Raw genomic sequence first — 13,145 nt, forward strand, 5'->3', positions numbered from 1 at the left:
TAGTTTTTATCACAGTTGTTCCATGGAAGGACAGTCCTATTAAAAACAAACAAACAAACAAATAAACAAACACTGTGAGTGGCTTATTATTTGCATAATTTTTAACCAGAGGAGTAATGAGTAGTTCTGTTCAACATTAAATGAAAATGGTTCAAAAGGCCATGACTTTAAAATAAAAGCATAAATCACCTCAAAATGTGTTAAAGAGAAAAACCTATGCCACTAATAATGGACACGGCTGTGAGCCACAGATATATTTACATACTAATTTTGCAGCTTTATTTGGAGATTTTAAGATCTCTGCATCAGGGAATGGCCAAATAGATGTGCCAAACCCTCTTGACTTTCAGTGGTGTTTGTTCTCCCAAACCTCGGGCGGACCCCCAGAAGGGGCTCTGGAGCTGCTCACGAGGCACTGTCAGGGCAGAAAGGCCCCAATCCTCCCGCACTCCCCTGAGCCCCGCGTTCCCGTTGCAGGGTGGAAAGCAGGCTGCTGTGGCTGGAGGCGCGGTTCGCACAGCTGGACTGCAGCCTGCAGACTCTGGAGCACGAGTTCGACCTGCGGGCGGAGATGCTGCGGGAGGACCTGGGGCGGGACGTGCCCGGGGCAGGCACGGCCAGGTGAGCACAGCCGGGGAGAGCCGGGGAACAAACCCGGCCTGAGGCACTGCCGGGCACGGGGCGGGCACGGCCTCCCCACCCTCACAGGGAAGGGTTTATCCCAACATCCCGCCTGACGCCGCTCTCCCGCAGTGGGAAGCCGCTCCCACCCCTCCTATCCCCACAGCCGAGCCCGCCTTCCCCCTGAGGGCCCGCGGCCTCTGTCTCCCAGCAGGCTCGGCGGAGGAGAGGGAAGAGGAGAAGGAGGAGACAGAGGAAGAGGAGGAGAAGAAGGAGGAGAAGGAAGGAGAAGAGGAGAAGGAGGAGAAAGAGGCGGAGCCCTGAGCCGGGCGGCGGGAACGGCCCCTCGGTGAGGGCGGAGCGGGGCCGCCATTGCGGAGCCGCGGCCTGTCCCGGCCCGGAGCGGTGGGTGCCGGGTCCTGCCGGGCCCTCAGGCCGGGGCTGCGGGGGCCGGGGCGGACCACGGGCTCCTTTTCGCTGGGCGCCGACCTTCTGCAGGTTATTTTTTTTTGTCAATAAAAATAGCGGAAGTAATAAAACCCGCCTTAATGTGTATTTGTCTCCATGGCGAGTTCTCGCTGAGGAATGGCAGCCTTTCTTTTGGGAGCCCCCTGTCTTTGAAGCTGCCTGTTTGACAAGCTTGTAGCTTAAAAATCAGCGGGTTTCTTCTTTTGCTGTATGTGTCTTTTGTTTTCTCTCCCACAGTGTTCCCGGGCCAAGTGGAAAAGCCGTGTGAGGAGACAGGTGACCCCCACAGTTTCAAGTCATACAAGAAGGTGCTGAAGTCTTAATTCTTCATTTATCTTAAGAAAAAAGGAATTTTAGCTTTATAGTCCTAGCTTAAGCAAGCAAATGAATGAAGAAGCTGCTGCCCTGCTGTGATGTATTTCACCTTCAGAACCTGCTGGAAGCAAGCTTGTGCCAAAAGCAGCTCTCAAAGGACGCGCATATACTGATAAAATGAGTGAATGGAAGGTTAAGGTAACTTGAATAACGTACCCAGCATATCTTATCCTAGATAGGGAGTGGTGGGAGAAGAGGGGAGTAACAGAGGTGGATGGAAGAACTCTCACCTTCTTTCCCCCCCTCTCCTTACTACCTCCTTGCTATCCCCACAGCGCCTGTTACAGCCCACAGGGAACTGCAGTCGGAAAACCTGGTACAGTTTTTCCATGACTTCTCCAGATATCTGCTTCTTCCTCAGGAATCTCTCAGGCCCTGAGCAAAAGGAACCACTTAAGCAGGCTTCTAAATCCACTGACATTTTCTTAAAGTAGCCATAAAACATTTTGTATTTTCCTTTATTTTACTTCCCATAAGGAACATGAATGTTTCTTCTTGCTTTCAGGCCCTGATGTTCTCCTAGTGCTGTTCCTCTACCTGGAGTCAGCATGTCGAAGCAATCCAAGGCACCGCTTTCCCTGTCGGACTGCCTCTGCCAAATTTGTATGGAGATCTTTGTGGAGCCTGTCACGCTGCCCTGCAGCCACACCCTCTGTAATTCCTGCTTCCAGATGACGGTGGAAAAGGCCAGCCTTAGCTGCCCCTTTTGCAGGCGTCGAGTCTCCTCGTGGGCACGGTACAACACCCGCAGAAATACTCTGATCAACTGGGAGCTCTGGGAGAAGATTCAGAAGAATTACCCGGAGGAGTGTGAGCGGAGGATTAACGGGCAGGATTTGGATGAGGAGAGTAAGTGAAATGTCACTTTTCCTGGGATGTCTCTGCTTTGGCACAGGGATTACTGTGGGTGAATTTCAGATGCTGGGAAATACGGAGCTGCAGGTAGGCAGGTGTGTTACTGCTGGCAGAGAGAGCTCTCCTGCAAAAAGGGCAGGGAAGAGGTAATTCCTTCTTTATTTGTAGTACAGAGGATAAAAATTGCATTGTCTGGTCGTTTCAGTGGGTGTTTGTTTATGCCTTTGGTGGGGGGTATTGGTCTGTGGCCTGGCATTGTTCATTTCTCATTTGCAGCTGTAGCATCTGCGAGCAGAGTGTTTGAGTCTGTGGGTGTGTTTCTTTATCACTGTCAAGTAAGTGAAGTGATTAAAAGATTTTTAGGTGTTAATTCTTTTGGTTGAAATTCCAGAGGTTCAGTCAATCTGTGAGCTGAAAATTGTGGTGTCAGAGAGAAGGAAGTGAAATCTGATTAACTTTTTGAAGAAGGATTTTGGGGTTTATGATGTTGCAAGCACCCTTGGGGGGATGTTTTTGGTACGTTGGCTGTAGAGCAATTTGTTCCAGTTGCAGTGTTCTGGGTTTTTTTTAATGAAAAATAGTGAAAGACACAAACTATGGTCAGTGTACCAACAGGGAATGAACATTACGGTCAGTGTACCAACAGAGGATGGTTTGGGTTGGGAGGGACCTTAAAGATCATCCCATTCCTGCCGTGGGATTCCACTATCCCAGGTTGCTCCAAGCTCCATCCAGCCTGGCCTTGGACACCTCCAGGGATGGGGCAGCCACAGCTGCTCTGGGCACCTCTTCCATTGTATTTGCTTTATATTCAGTGCTTGGGAAACACTGCCTGTTCCTACCACTATGTAACACTGAGCTTTTCTACTGTGTAAACTTTATAACGTGGTATTTTTGTTGTTTATTCCTTCCTTTTTGAAATCACAGCACTTGATTTAAGTCAAATCATTTGCATGACAGGCTATAGAGTTAAAATCCTTTGTTGTTGTTAAAATCCTTTGTTGTTGACTGTCATGACTTTGTGTTTGCTGACTTTGGTTTTTTCCTCTCCTTCCTCTTGATCAGTCTCTGTCCCCAAGCCTCACCACCAGCTGTGCAAGCCTGGGGAGCTCAGGCAGGAATATGAAGCAGAGATCAGTAAGGTAAGTCTAAAAATACATTTAAAGAGCATAAATGCTTCTTATCCAGTTATTTTAATTGTTCCCACAAACAGCTGTAATTTTATTTAATAATAAAGATACTTAAAAGGCCACTGCAGCTGCAAGAATATACTGGTCACTCCTGAATCATGAATTAAGTTAATAGAAGAGATTTCTTTGTATATGACATGAGCTGACATTTCTCATGTTTTCTTCATCTATATCTCCTACCTCATCTCTCAGTCAATGTACATAAAAGTAGCAAATGTAGAAATTTGGAACTGTTTGGGCTTTGGTTTTATATTTGGCTTCTTGATTTCCCTCCAAGTAAGAGACCACAATTAGATAACCTTCGGTAATGAACATACAGCATTCTCTTTCTTCTTTGCTCACTCTGCTCATTTAAAAATCAGTGAAGATTTTAAAGAATTCTCAACTTTTTAAGTCCTATTTAAGGATCCTTCTTCCAGTTTAGACACAGTAGTGCTAAGATTTAGAGTTGGAAAATGTATGGGAATGCACCTTTTGCTGAGATCCCCTTGCTGGTGATTACAGGAGCACATGAAGCAGAGGACTGAGGGGAATTTCCAAAGAAAGTTTTATTCTTGAAGTACTTTGCTCTTCTCATGGAGTTGCTGGTAACTGATCTCTCAGCATGTCTGCTGTAAGGAAGGCAGATTGAAAATTCCTGGCCTGCTGTTTTGGATTTTGTGTGTTTCCAGAGAGCAGCACTCTTCTAGAAGACAGATGTGCTCTCTTTGGGAGATATAATGATAAAAGCAGGTGCTGTGAGAGCAAATGCTGTGGGATAGCTGGCATTCAGCCTGAGAAAGAATTCTAACCCCAGTTTTTCTGTAGATCCATGTATTTGGAGATCTTAGTTTTTGTTACTAACACCTTAAAAAGGTGAGGAATGGAGTTTAACCTTGCAGATGAGTAAGGTTAATGGTATGATCTTACAGAAACCAAAAGGTTTGTCACTGTGGTCACACCCAAGGCTCTACACACAGTGTCCTTGTGATTCTTACATCTTTGAGACCTGTGCAATGAAATGCTGCTGTATTTTGTGAGCAGTGAATGGTTCACATTTAAGGAGTGTCATCTCAGAGGTTCTGGGGTCAAGTGTGGCCCTGCAGGAGTGACCAGTTGGGATTTTTCAAATGTCTGGTTTAGGTGAAGGCAGAAAGGCAAGCGCACGAACAGGAGGAGAACAAAGCGAGTGAGGAGTACATCCAGCGGCTGCTGGCAGAGGAGGAGGAGGAGCAGAGGCTGGCAGAAGAGAGAAGGAAGGAGATGGAGAAGCAGCTGAAACAAGATGAAGAACTGGCCTGGCAGCTCAGTAACAGTCTGGTGAGTTAGGATCGGGCTGGACAGCAGCAAATGTCAATATAGTGCAAACAACTTGGACTTCCCAGAGCAAATGTTTAAATTTGGAATAGTTTAAATTTATTTTAGTTGTAGTTGAAAGCTGTTGTCACCCCAGTACTTTAAAGACTTGGTTGACTATTAATTTTTGAAAAGCCAGGGGGAGACTGAAGCCTGTGTAATACACATTTGAAATCCATGCATGCTGAATGTTTTCATTGTGAAACACTTTAAAACATAGATTTTCTGCTGTATGCTTCCTTTTCCTCATGATTTTAAAAACCCTTCTTTGGAAAAAATGAGTATCTGTAACCTGTACTGGAAGAAAGGAATGCACGGTGAAAATGTACCTTACCTTTTGGAGATTTTCTTTTGTGTTACTAATTTTTTTTGCTTAGTTGACTTTTTGCTACCCAATGATGAAGCCTGTGTACTTATTTGAGCAGAGCCTCCTTTCCCTGTGTTTTGTTTTACCTAATGCTATTTTTACTTGTCTGGAAGAATGAGGATCCCGAGGGACACGTGCCCGGCAGCCCGTCACCAGCACACAGCCTTTCCCTTCAGACATCCCCACTGAACCCGGGCAAGGCAAAGAACAAACCAAGCAACTCTGGAGACATTCAGAAGTAAGGGATTCACCCAAGTGTTTCTTTAATTAGTGGCCTGTTTCAGTGTCCCTGTGCCCCGTTTGCTCCTTTGGAATGCTGTAGGCCAGCTTCCCTAGACATCCGGGGACAAACGTGAAGTGCTGAAATTTAAAATATTTCCTCATAGGAGAAGAAGGGAAGCACTTGCCTTCTTATTGTTTTTTGTTCGTCAGAATGACCCTGAAGATCTTGAATAATGCAAAGGACTGATAATTCAAGGACAAAATGTTTAAAGGGGTATCCTTTTTTTTTTTCTTTTTAAGGTATCTGTCTCCAAAGAATTATGGAATGCTGGGAGCAGCATCGTTCTCCAGTACCACAGGAAGAGGCAAAGGCAACTCTACCTCTGCGGTAACTGGAATAATTTTATTATAAATTTCATAGTTTGTAATTGGGGAGTATTTTCCTCTTGCCTGTAGGCATCCAGTCCTCTATTCCCCTTGCACATCAGCACTGGGCAGGTTATTTTACCCTTTCTAAGCTACCTTCAGTACTCATGATTCCTAGTTCTGGAGCCCCTGGGAGAGGGTGCACCCTGATTTATTCCATGGCTGTCTGATCATTCCTGTAAAGCCTCCAGAGAAGCTGAGCAGGCTTGCACAGTTGGCCTGAGTCACTGATAAGAGGAAAATGCTGCAGTTGTGGTTTCAGCCCTTTAGCTGGGCTTCTGCAGTTACCTTAAATATTTTCAGTATTATTTAACAGTTACATATTTTTTAAAAACAGAAGTATCTGAGTTGCTACCCCACAGCACTCAGGGGCAATGCAGCCATGAGAAGTGAGTTTGGTATATATTCACACCCATGGGCTTTTGATAAATTTACTTCATTAGTGGTGTGCCCCTTTTCTTCAGGAGACCAGCAGCAATGAAGGCAACAGTTCTGCACTGCAGGATGAGCAAGAGGAAATGCCAACCCTGTCTCCACAGCTGACCAGTGTAAATAAAGATTCTGGTACTAAGGATTCATTTTTGGAATCGTGCATGAACTACTTCAGTGCCTCAGCTTCAAGTGAAACTGCCACCGTCAAGCAGGAAGAAACACCAGGAGCAAATGGTTTAGAAGGTGGAGTTCCAGATGCACTTCATGGAACCACAGAAGGGGAAGGGTCTAGGACAGTTCTTTTTAGATCCAAAGGAGATGATGATGGAATTGAGTCAGACAGCAGCAATTTAACAGATGTCCAAAGGGTAAACGTTGAAAAGTCTGATGGAACTTGTACCTCTGGTCAGTTAGGAATGAGCTGTGTGATGTCTGACAGCCAGACTGCGTTGTGTGATCTGGGGGAGGAGACTGGGCACTCAGATGAAGAGACACCAGAGAGGCCACAGAACTCTAAGGAGACTCCCAAAAGGAAGCTACTGGAGGCCCCAGCTGATGCTGTGATTGACTTGGGCGTACTTGATAAAAGGAGAAGAACCTTTTCAGAAGGTGCAGAAGACCAAGAAGAGCAGATGAACGATTTTGTCTTGCAGACACAAAGAGCCTTTGAGCAGGAGTTCTACGAAAGGCGCAGGCAGGAGGAGCAGGACAGGCTTCTGGCTCTGCAGCTGCAGAAGGAGCTCAACAAGGAGGAAAGGCAACTGAACCGACAGAAGGGCTCTCCAGACGAGTACCTGCTTCGCACCAAACCGCCTCGCTCCATCAAAGACTCCTCTGCCAGGAAGGGAAGTTACAAGGGGGCAAAAGACTCCAAGGGATCAAAAGCACAGGCTGAGACCAATCACCACAAGCCTCGGAAAGGTTCCTGCAATGAAAACTGGCAGTCCCCTGCCAGGGTCCGGGTGAAATCCCCCAGCATCAAGGAAGGAAAGGTTTTGAATTGTGTGGTTAATACCAGTGACACAAATGATATTTGTTCACTGCCTAAGAACAAGCAAAAGACAATCCTGCAGATGTTTAAAAGCCCTGTTGCAGAGTAGATCAGAGCCATGGACACGTGGTGGAGTGGGAATGGGAGCTGTGGTGATGTTCTCGTGTGCTAGGCAAAGCTTCCCTGAGCAGTTTTGAGTGGTTGCTTCGGAGGGGAACCACTTTGGGCAGCAGTGCTGTGAGTTCTGAGAAGTTTTAGTAACATACACCTCCAGAATGTACCTTTTTTTAAATTGTTCTTTTCTTGAATATTATTTCCTAGCAGTTGCAGCACTTCTTGCAGGAATTGGAGCATTTCTTATTTTCTAACTTGCACATGGTTTGGAGTGTGAATACTGGTAGTGTTGGAAAACAAGGATAACTAATGATCTGATCTGAAAATGAGAATCCCAAGCCTTTAATGGAAAAGATGCACATTCCATGGAGGAAACAAGTGAAAAATGAGTTTGTATTCCCAGCTGGCTGTCAGCTGCAAGGTTGAAGCTTCCCTCAGCACAACCACTGTTCCGTAAACTGAAGCACGTTGCTGGAATTTAGGCTGGTTCTGGAATGGCATTGTTGGCACACCCATTAACAGGAGTGTAACCAGACAGCCACTCTTTCCCTCTCATATGCTCACCCCTCCCTTGGGCATAGAAAAGAGAAACAGGTCATTCACCACTGCCAAAGCCAAGGATCTTCCATGGATGCCGAGGCCGTGGGCTCCTATCCCTCCTGCAGATCCTATTGTCCCTGTTGTTAAGAACAAGATACTTTTGTTTTTTCCCTGTTGATGTTCTGCAACTTTATTCTTGTACAATAGTGTTACTGTGTTTAATGCTGTTTAATTTTCATACTCAAACTGGTTTGAATGTGATTTAAACAGTAGTCCAGAAGCGAGGTATGATGGAGAAAGTTAAAAGGGAAAGAAGCAACTGAAAACTGGAGTTGTCAGTAATGACATAACTGTAATTAGAGATTCACATAACTGCCCTGCCTGGCTGTAACTGTTCCCCTCCATTTCTAGAAGCACTACTCAATACTGTTCGTGTTGGGTTTAAAACTAAAATAACTCAAAAAAAAAAAGTAATCTAGATTTGGAGGTGCTGAGGCTTATAGGAAGCTGAGGCTGGGGAAGAGGCAGATCCTACTATGCAGAGGAAGTTTTCTTGCTAATTGTTTTATGTGTTGTTTTATGAAGCCATATTTTGGCTTTTCTTTGCTTCCTCAGAGCTACTTTTGCACTGTCTCTGTTTGAAATGGAGCCAAGTGCCAGCTGCAGTGCTGAAGGGTGTGTGCTCGTCAGCAAATGTTTGAGTTTTGTCCTTTTTTTGAACCCCATTGAGGACTTTAATTCTGTTCTGGGATATTCTTAACAGACTGGTTTCTTCAGCAGCATCTTCTGATGGTTTAAGTTTAAAAAAAAAAAAAACAATTTTTATAGAAAGCATGACCAGCACACTGAGCCAAAAATATTAATTGTTGGGTTGTTTTTTTTTCCCTCAAAGCCTGCATGTCTTTATCATCAGTGGGCTTCTCCTAAGTAAATAAAGAAATGTTCTGTTCAGAGATGTTTTTTGAGAAAGTTACAACAGGTGACCAGTGGCAAATCCTTTGATTTTTCTCCTGCTGCCTCAGCCATTGTTCTGGAAGTCTTCCTTCAATATGGGTCTGTTTTTCTTTAATCCTTACCACAGTTGGGATTATTTTCTGTCTTACCCATGATGTCAAAAAAACACTTAATTAAAGGGTTTTTTTAAAGGCAGAGCTACTGACTGTTTCCATGCTGGTGACCCTCAGCCTTTCCAGTCAGGGTAAAAAACAAACCCCATTTTTAAAGCAGAATGAAAACAAACAAACAAACAAACCCAAAAAAGCAACAGGACTAAAAATTGATTATTAGATAAAACCCAAACTTAACTGCAAATTGTACAAAACCTGTCACCTATAGCAGCACTCCTGTCCAAGGTGGGGTGCTGCAAGCCCTCAGGTCCCCAAATGATCCCATTCCTCACCATACCCATGGCACAGTAATCCTCACCAGGCACAACTTGGCTTATTCTTGCAGATCTTCATTGTTAGAGGGTGGAATTTGGCCACTGCTGAGTGGATTTTGGTTGTACCAGCAGCTTGTTTCTGACCCTGTGGTCCAGGAGCTTTGAAGCAGGTGAAATCAGCTTAGTTTTACTGGTGTTGCTGAAGCAGGAGTCTGTATTTGGGATGTCTGGGCTGGTGTAACAGTTCAGTGCTGCTCACTTGCCTTCAGCCCTGGTGATTCATTTCTCTTGTTTGTGAACAAGTTCAGCTCATCCAACTGCCAAGGAAAACAAAACAAGTGCCAAAACCCCAAATACTTTACAGGCTTGGTTGCTTCCCTGAGGACCAGAGCTGGTGTGGGGATGGGAGGCAGGGAGGAAACAAAAGAGGGAACAGATGTACCTGTTTCCATAGCAGTGAGGTATTAAATTATTAGAATTCTAGGGAAATCTTGGCTTTCTCTGGTACTCAGAGTTGACAAGTTACTGGCAAGGTGTTCAACAGCAAGGCAGCCACGTTCTGCTGTGCTGGGAAACTGGAAAGGAGTAAAACATTCCTTTCCTGATATTTCTTCAGGTGGCCTGGGGATCAGAAACAGCTGGTACAGTAGGTGGGGACAAATCCAAGGGTTTCCTCTTGTGGCTTTGTGACAGTGATGGCAGGGGTGCCCTGTCAGGGCTCCCTGGACCGGTGCAGGAGAGCTGTTCCTTCACCACCTCAGGTGCTGCCTCACAGAATGCCAGAGTGGGCCAGGCTGGAAGGGACCACAGTGGATCCCTCTGCTCCAGCAGGGCCATCCCAGAGCACAGGGCACAGATTGTGTCCACACAGCTCTGGAATATCCCCAGGGAGTTGGACTCCACAGCCTCTCTGGGATCTGTTCAGGGCTCAGGCACTGCCCAGGAAAGTCCTTCCTCATGTCCAGGTGGAGCTCCCTGGGCTCAGTCCCTGCCCGTGGCTCTGGTGCCATTGCTGGGCCCCCGGGCAGAGCCTGGCCCTGCTCAGAGCCCTCCCTGCACACAGGGACACCCAGGGCTGAGCCCCTCTCAGCTGGGGCTGCTCTGGAGGCTGAACAGCCCCAGCTCCCTCAGCCTTTCCTGGGCACAGACATGCTCCGGGCCCTTCAGCGCCTCCGCAGCTTCCTCTAGACCTGCTCCAGCAGCTCCGTGTGTCTCTCCTGGGGAGCGCAGAGCTGGACACAGCGCTGCAGATGGACAGAGGGCTGGACAGAGGGACAGGAGCACTCCCTGACTGCTGGCACTGCTCTTCCCACTGTCCCCAGGGTCCCGCTGGCCCTTCCGGCCCCAGGACACTGCCGGCTCGGGGACAGCTGGTTGCCTATAGGAACCCCCGGCCCTTCCCCTCAGCGCCGCTCTCCAGCAGGTCACCCCGGCCCGTGCCGGTGTCAGGGTTATTCCCGGCTGTCTCTGCTCACAGCGCCCGGATCTGCTCCGCACCGGCCCGCGGCCTGCCCAGCCCCTCGCTGCGCCGCGGGCTCTGTGAGGGGTAAACCCGCGTGGGAACCCAGGGTGCGTGTCCCGAGAGTGCCGGCCCGGCCCATGAGCCCCGCGCCCGTTGGAAGCGGCGGGTCGGGAATTCCGGGGGATTTCCAGGGAAAGCCGCTGAGGCGGCGGGGGGAAGGGGCGGGGAGGCGTTGCCATGGCAACTCCCGCCTCCCGCGCGGTCTGGGGGCGGGGCTTGTTACCGCGGCAACCGAGGCTCCGCCCCCTCATGGCTGCGGGCGGGGGAAGGGGAGCGCGCGCGGGCGGGCCCCGCGCATGCGCAGCCCGCGCCGGCCGGCGGCGCGTGTGTTGTGGTGCGGCGGCGGCAAGATGGCGGCGCCCGGGGGCTCGGCGGGCGCCGCGGCGCTGAGGGCGCTGGTCCAGCAGTTCACCGCCATCACCGGTGGGTGCGGGGCGCGGGGCGCGCCGAGGCCGCCGGGCTTCCGCGGGAGGGTCCCGCCCGGCCCCCAGCGCCGGCGGGCCGGGGGCGGGAGGCGCGGGCCGAGGCGGAGCGGTTCCGGGCGCGCTGCCCCTGCCCCGGAGCGCCTTCCGCGGGGCGCCGGCCGTGCCAGGGCCTGTCCGCGGGCGCGCCCCGGGCCGGCCCCGCTCCCTGCGCGCCGGAGACCTCGCCTCCCTTCGAGCGGCGGCTCGGAGCTTCCTCTCGGCTGTCCCGGTCCTGCTCCCTCCCTGCCTGTTCCCCTCCCGCCCGCGCTCCGCCCCGGGAGCCGCTTCCCGCTCCTGCGGGGGACTCCGGCGGCCGGCAGGGACCGGGAGCGGAGCCCCGAGCCCGCCGAGGGAAAACAGAAATATCCTGTAGCGCGGGCGACTTGCGGCCACTTGAGTTCGCAAACGGAAAGAGCCGGTCGCTTTTCCGTGGAAGTTCGCGTCAGGTGACAGCTCCTGCTTCAGGTTGTGTACTTGGAGCTCTTGACCCACTTTGTGTTTAATCTGCTTCGCTGTAGTTACTCCTGGCTGATGGCTTTGCATGTCAAATGCCGCAGGAGTGTTTGATATGATGTGCCAACTGAACAGCCAAAGAGAAGTGGAACTGCTGTAATTCGGTTTTCCAGACCAGCTCCGATTCAGGTTGTGTCCCCGTACTCGGACACACTCAAATCCTCAACAGGATCTGGGCTGGGAAATTATCGATCTCTCAGCTATTTCTAAACAATCTGTATAGAGTAAACCCTTTGAACAAAAAGAACCTACAGCAAATATATTTTCAGTAGTATGTGCCTGTGTGTGTGAGATATTTGCTAAAACCGGAACCAGAACAGGCAGAGCTGTGCTGGTTTCCTCCTCCTGACACCTTTTATGTGTAGACACGTTTTATGCTCAGCATAGGAGAACCCCCCTATGCTTTCAAAAACGAAAAAGAAATACCACCCATATAGCCATTAAGTGGAGTTTTGAAGTTTTGTTTTTACCTTTAACAGAATTTAAGGTGGCATCTAGAAGTGTGTGGAGCTGTTGTGGTGTGACAGGGACTCACACCTCAGTGCTTTGGGTTAAAAGCTTTTTTAACTCGGAGTTGTAAGTTTATGCCATCACTCCTGTCTGTGGGGAGAAGGCTGAGGGAATACTCTGCAGTGTGAGGGATGAGGAGAAACAGTCCTTGATGCTTTTCTTTGATCCTGGTGGCAGAATTGTGTTTCTTTGGTGCTCTCATCCAGGAAAGTACAGCTAAGAGAATGTAACTCCTGCGTGTCTTCCCCAAGGAAATGATGGGATGTCTGTGAAATTTGCTTTGAAACGTAACAAATATTTAGAATTTTCTGTTTTCCAGAACAAGGACTGAAAGCTTTGATATGCTGGCACTTTCCTCAAGAATGATGAGGAATCAGTGAAGGCACTTGCTGTGTCAGTGTTTCTTTAAATAAATAGCAGAGGGTTGAATTATCACTTTTCTTCCAGTTGTTGCAAATGAATGGCTTTGCACGACTCTGCATTGAGGTGGAGTGGGGTGTGTGTGTTCCAGGCTCACAGGTGTGGTTTCATTGCTACAGTTAACACTGAAAAGTGCTGAAAATGCCAGAAAATACTTGAAGAACCCGAACTTCTCATCCGTTTTTTTTGGGATGTCACTAGTTTTTATTTTGCACTTTCTCCAACTCAGTTGAGGTCTTAAAATACATCTGCCTGTCATCCCAGAGTGCTTGTTGTGGCAGGTTGGGTGTTTTGGGAAACCAGTTCCCTCAGTCAGTTTGGCTTTCTCCGTGGTTTGATGTGCAAGTTATTTAGAACTGATTGGTCTCCACAGTTTCAAAGTGTATTCTGTGTTCAAAC

General features: G+C 48.6%; 2 protein-coding genes across 3 annotated transcripts in view; both read left to right on the forward strand.

Moving 5' to 3' along the window:
• The first annotated feature begins 1,038 nt into the window (after window positions 1–1,038).
• Window positions 1,039–9,087, forward strand: RNF168 (ring finger protein 168). Of its 2 annotated transcripts, none has more exons than XM_083868682.1 (8): window positions 1,039–1,119; window positions 1,327–1,602; window positions 1,970–2,313; window positions 3,385–3,461; window positions 4,632–4,808; window positions 5,325–5,449; window positions 5,734–5,821; window positions 6,324–9,087. In XM_083868682.1, the coding sequence occupies exons 3-8, from the start codon at window positions 2,013–2,015 to the stop codon at window positions 7,389–7,391; spliced, it is 1,836 nt and encodes a 611-aa protein (XP_083724808.1). In that variant the 5' UTR covers window positions 1,039–1,119; window positions 1,327–1,602; window positions 1,970–2,012; the 3' UTR covers window positions 7,392–9,087. The 2 variants fall into 2 exon arrangements, with proteins under 2 accessions (XP_083724808.1, XP_083724809.1); XM_083868683.1 differs by having other exon boundaries at window positions 1,327–1,397.
• A 2,102-nt stretch (window positions 9,088–11,189) lies between these two features.
• Window positions 11,190–13,145, forward strand: part of UBXN7 (UBX domain protein 7) — a gene marked incomplete at its 5' end in the record, with an annotated part of 28,047 nt that continues 26,091 nt past the window's right edge. Inside the window, one exon of the mRNA XM_083868552.1 lies at window positions 11,190–11,262. Coding sequence (XP_083724678.1) covers window positions 11,190–11,262 — 73 coding nt within the window. The remainder of the gene's footprint in view (window positions 11,263–13,145) is intronic.

Source organism: Zosterops lateralis (genome assembly GCF_965231275.1).
Source record: "Zosterops lateralis genome assembly, chromosome: 10".
Classification (NCBI taxonomy): Eukaryota; Metazoa; Chordata; class Aves; order Passeriformes; family Zosteropidae; genus Zosterops; species Zosterops lateralis.

Excerpts from the sequence above, each read along its gene's own strand:
- RNF168 (XM_083868682.1), top strand. The coding sequence starts at position 2,013 with ATGTCGAAGCAATCCAAGGCACCGCTTTCCCTGTCGGACTGCCTCTGC. Across the intron at positions 3,462-4,631 it reads ATGAAGCAGAGATCAGTAAG|GTGAAGGCAGAAAGGCAAGC; the intron begins GTAAGTCTAAAA and ends TGTCTGGTTTAG. Across the intron at positions 4,809-5,324 it reads GGCAGCTCAGTAACAGTCTG|AATGAGGATCCCGAGGGACA; the intron begins GTGAGTTAGGAT and ends CTTGTCTGGAAG.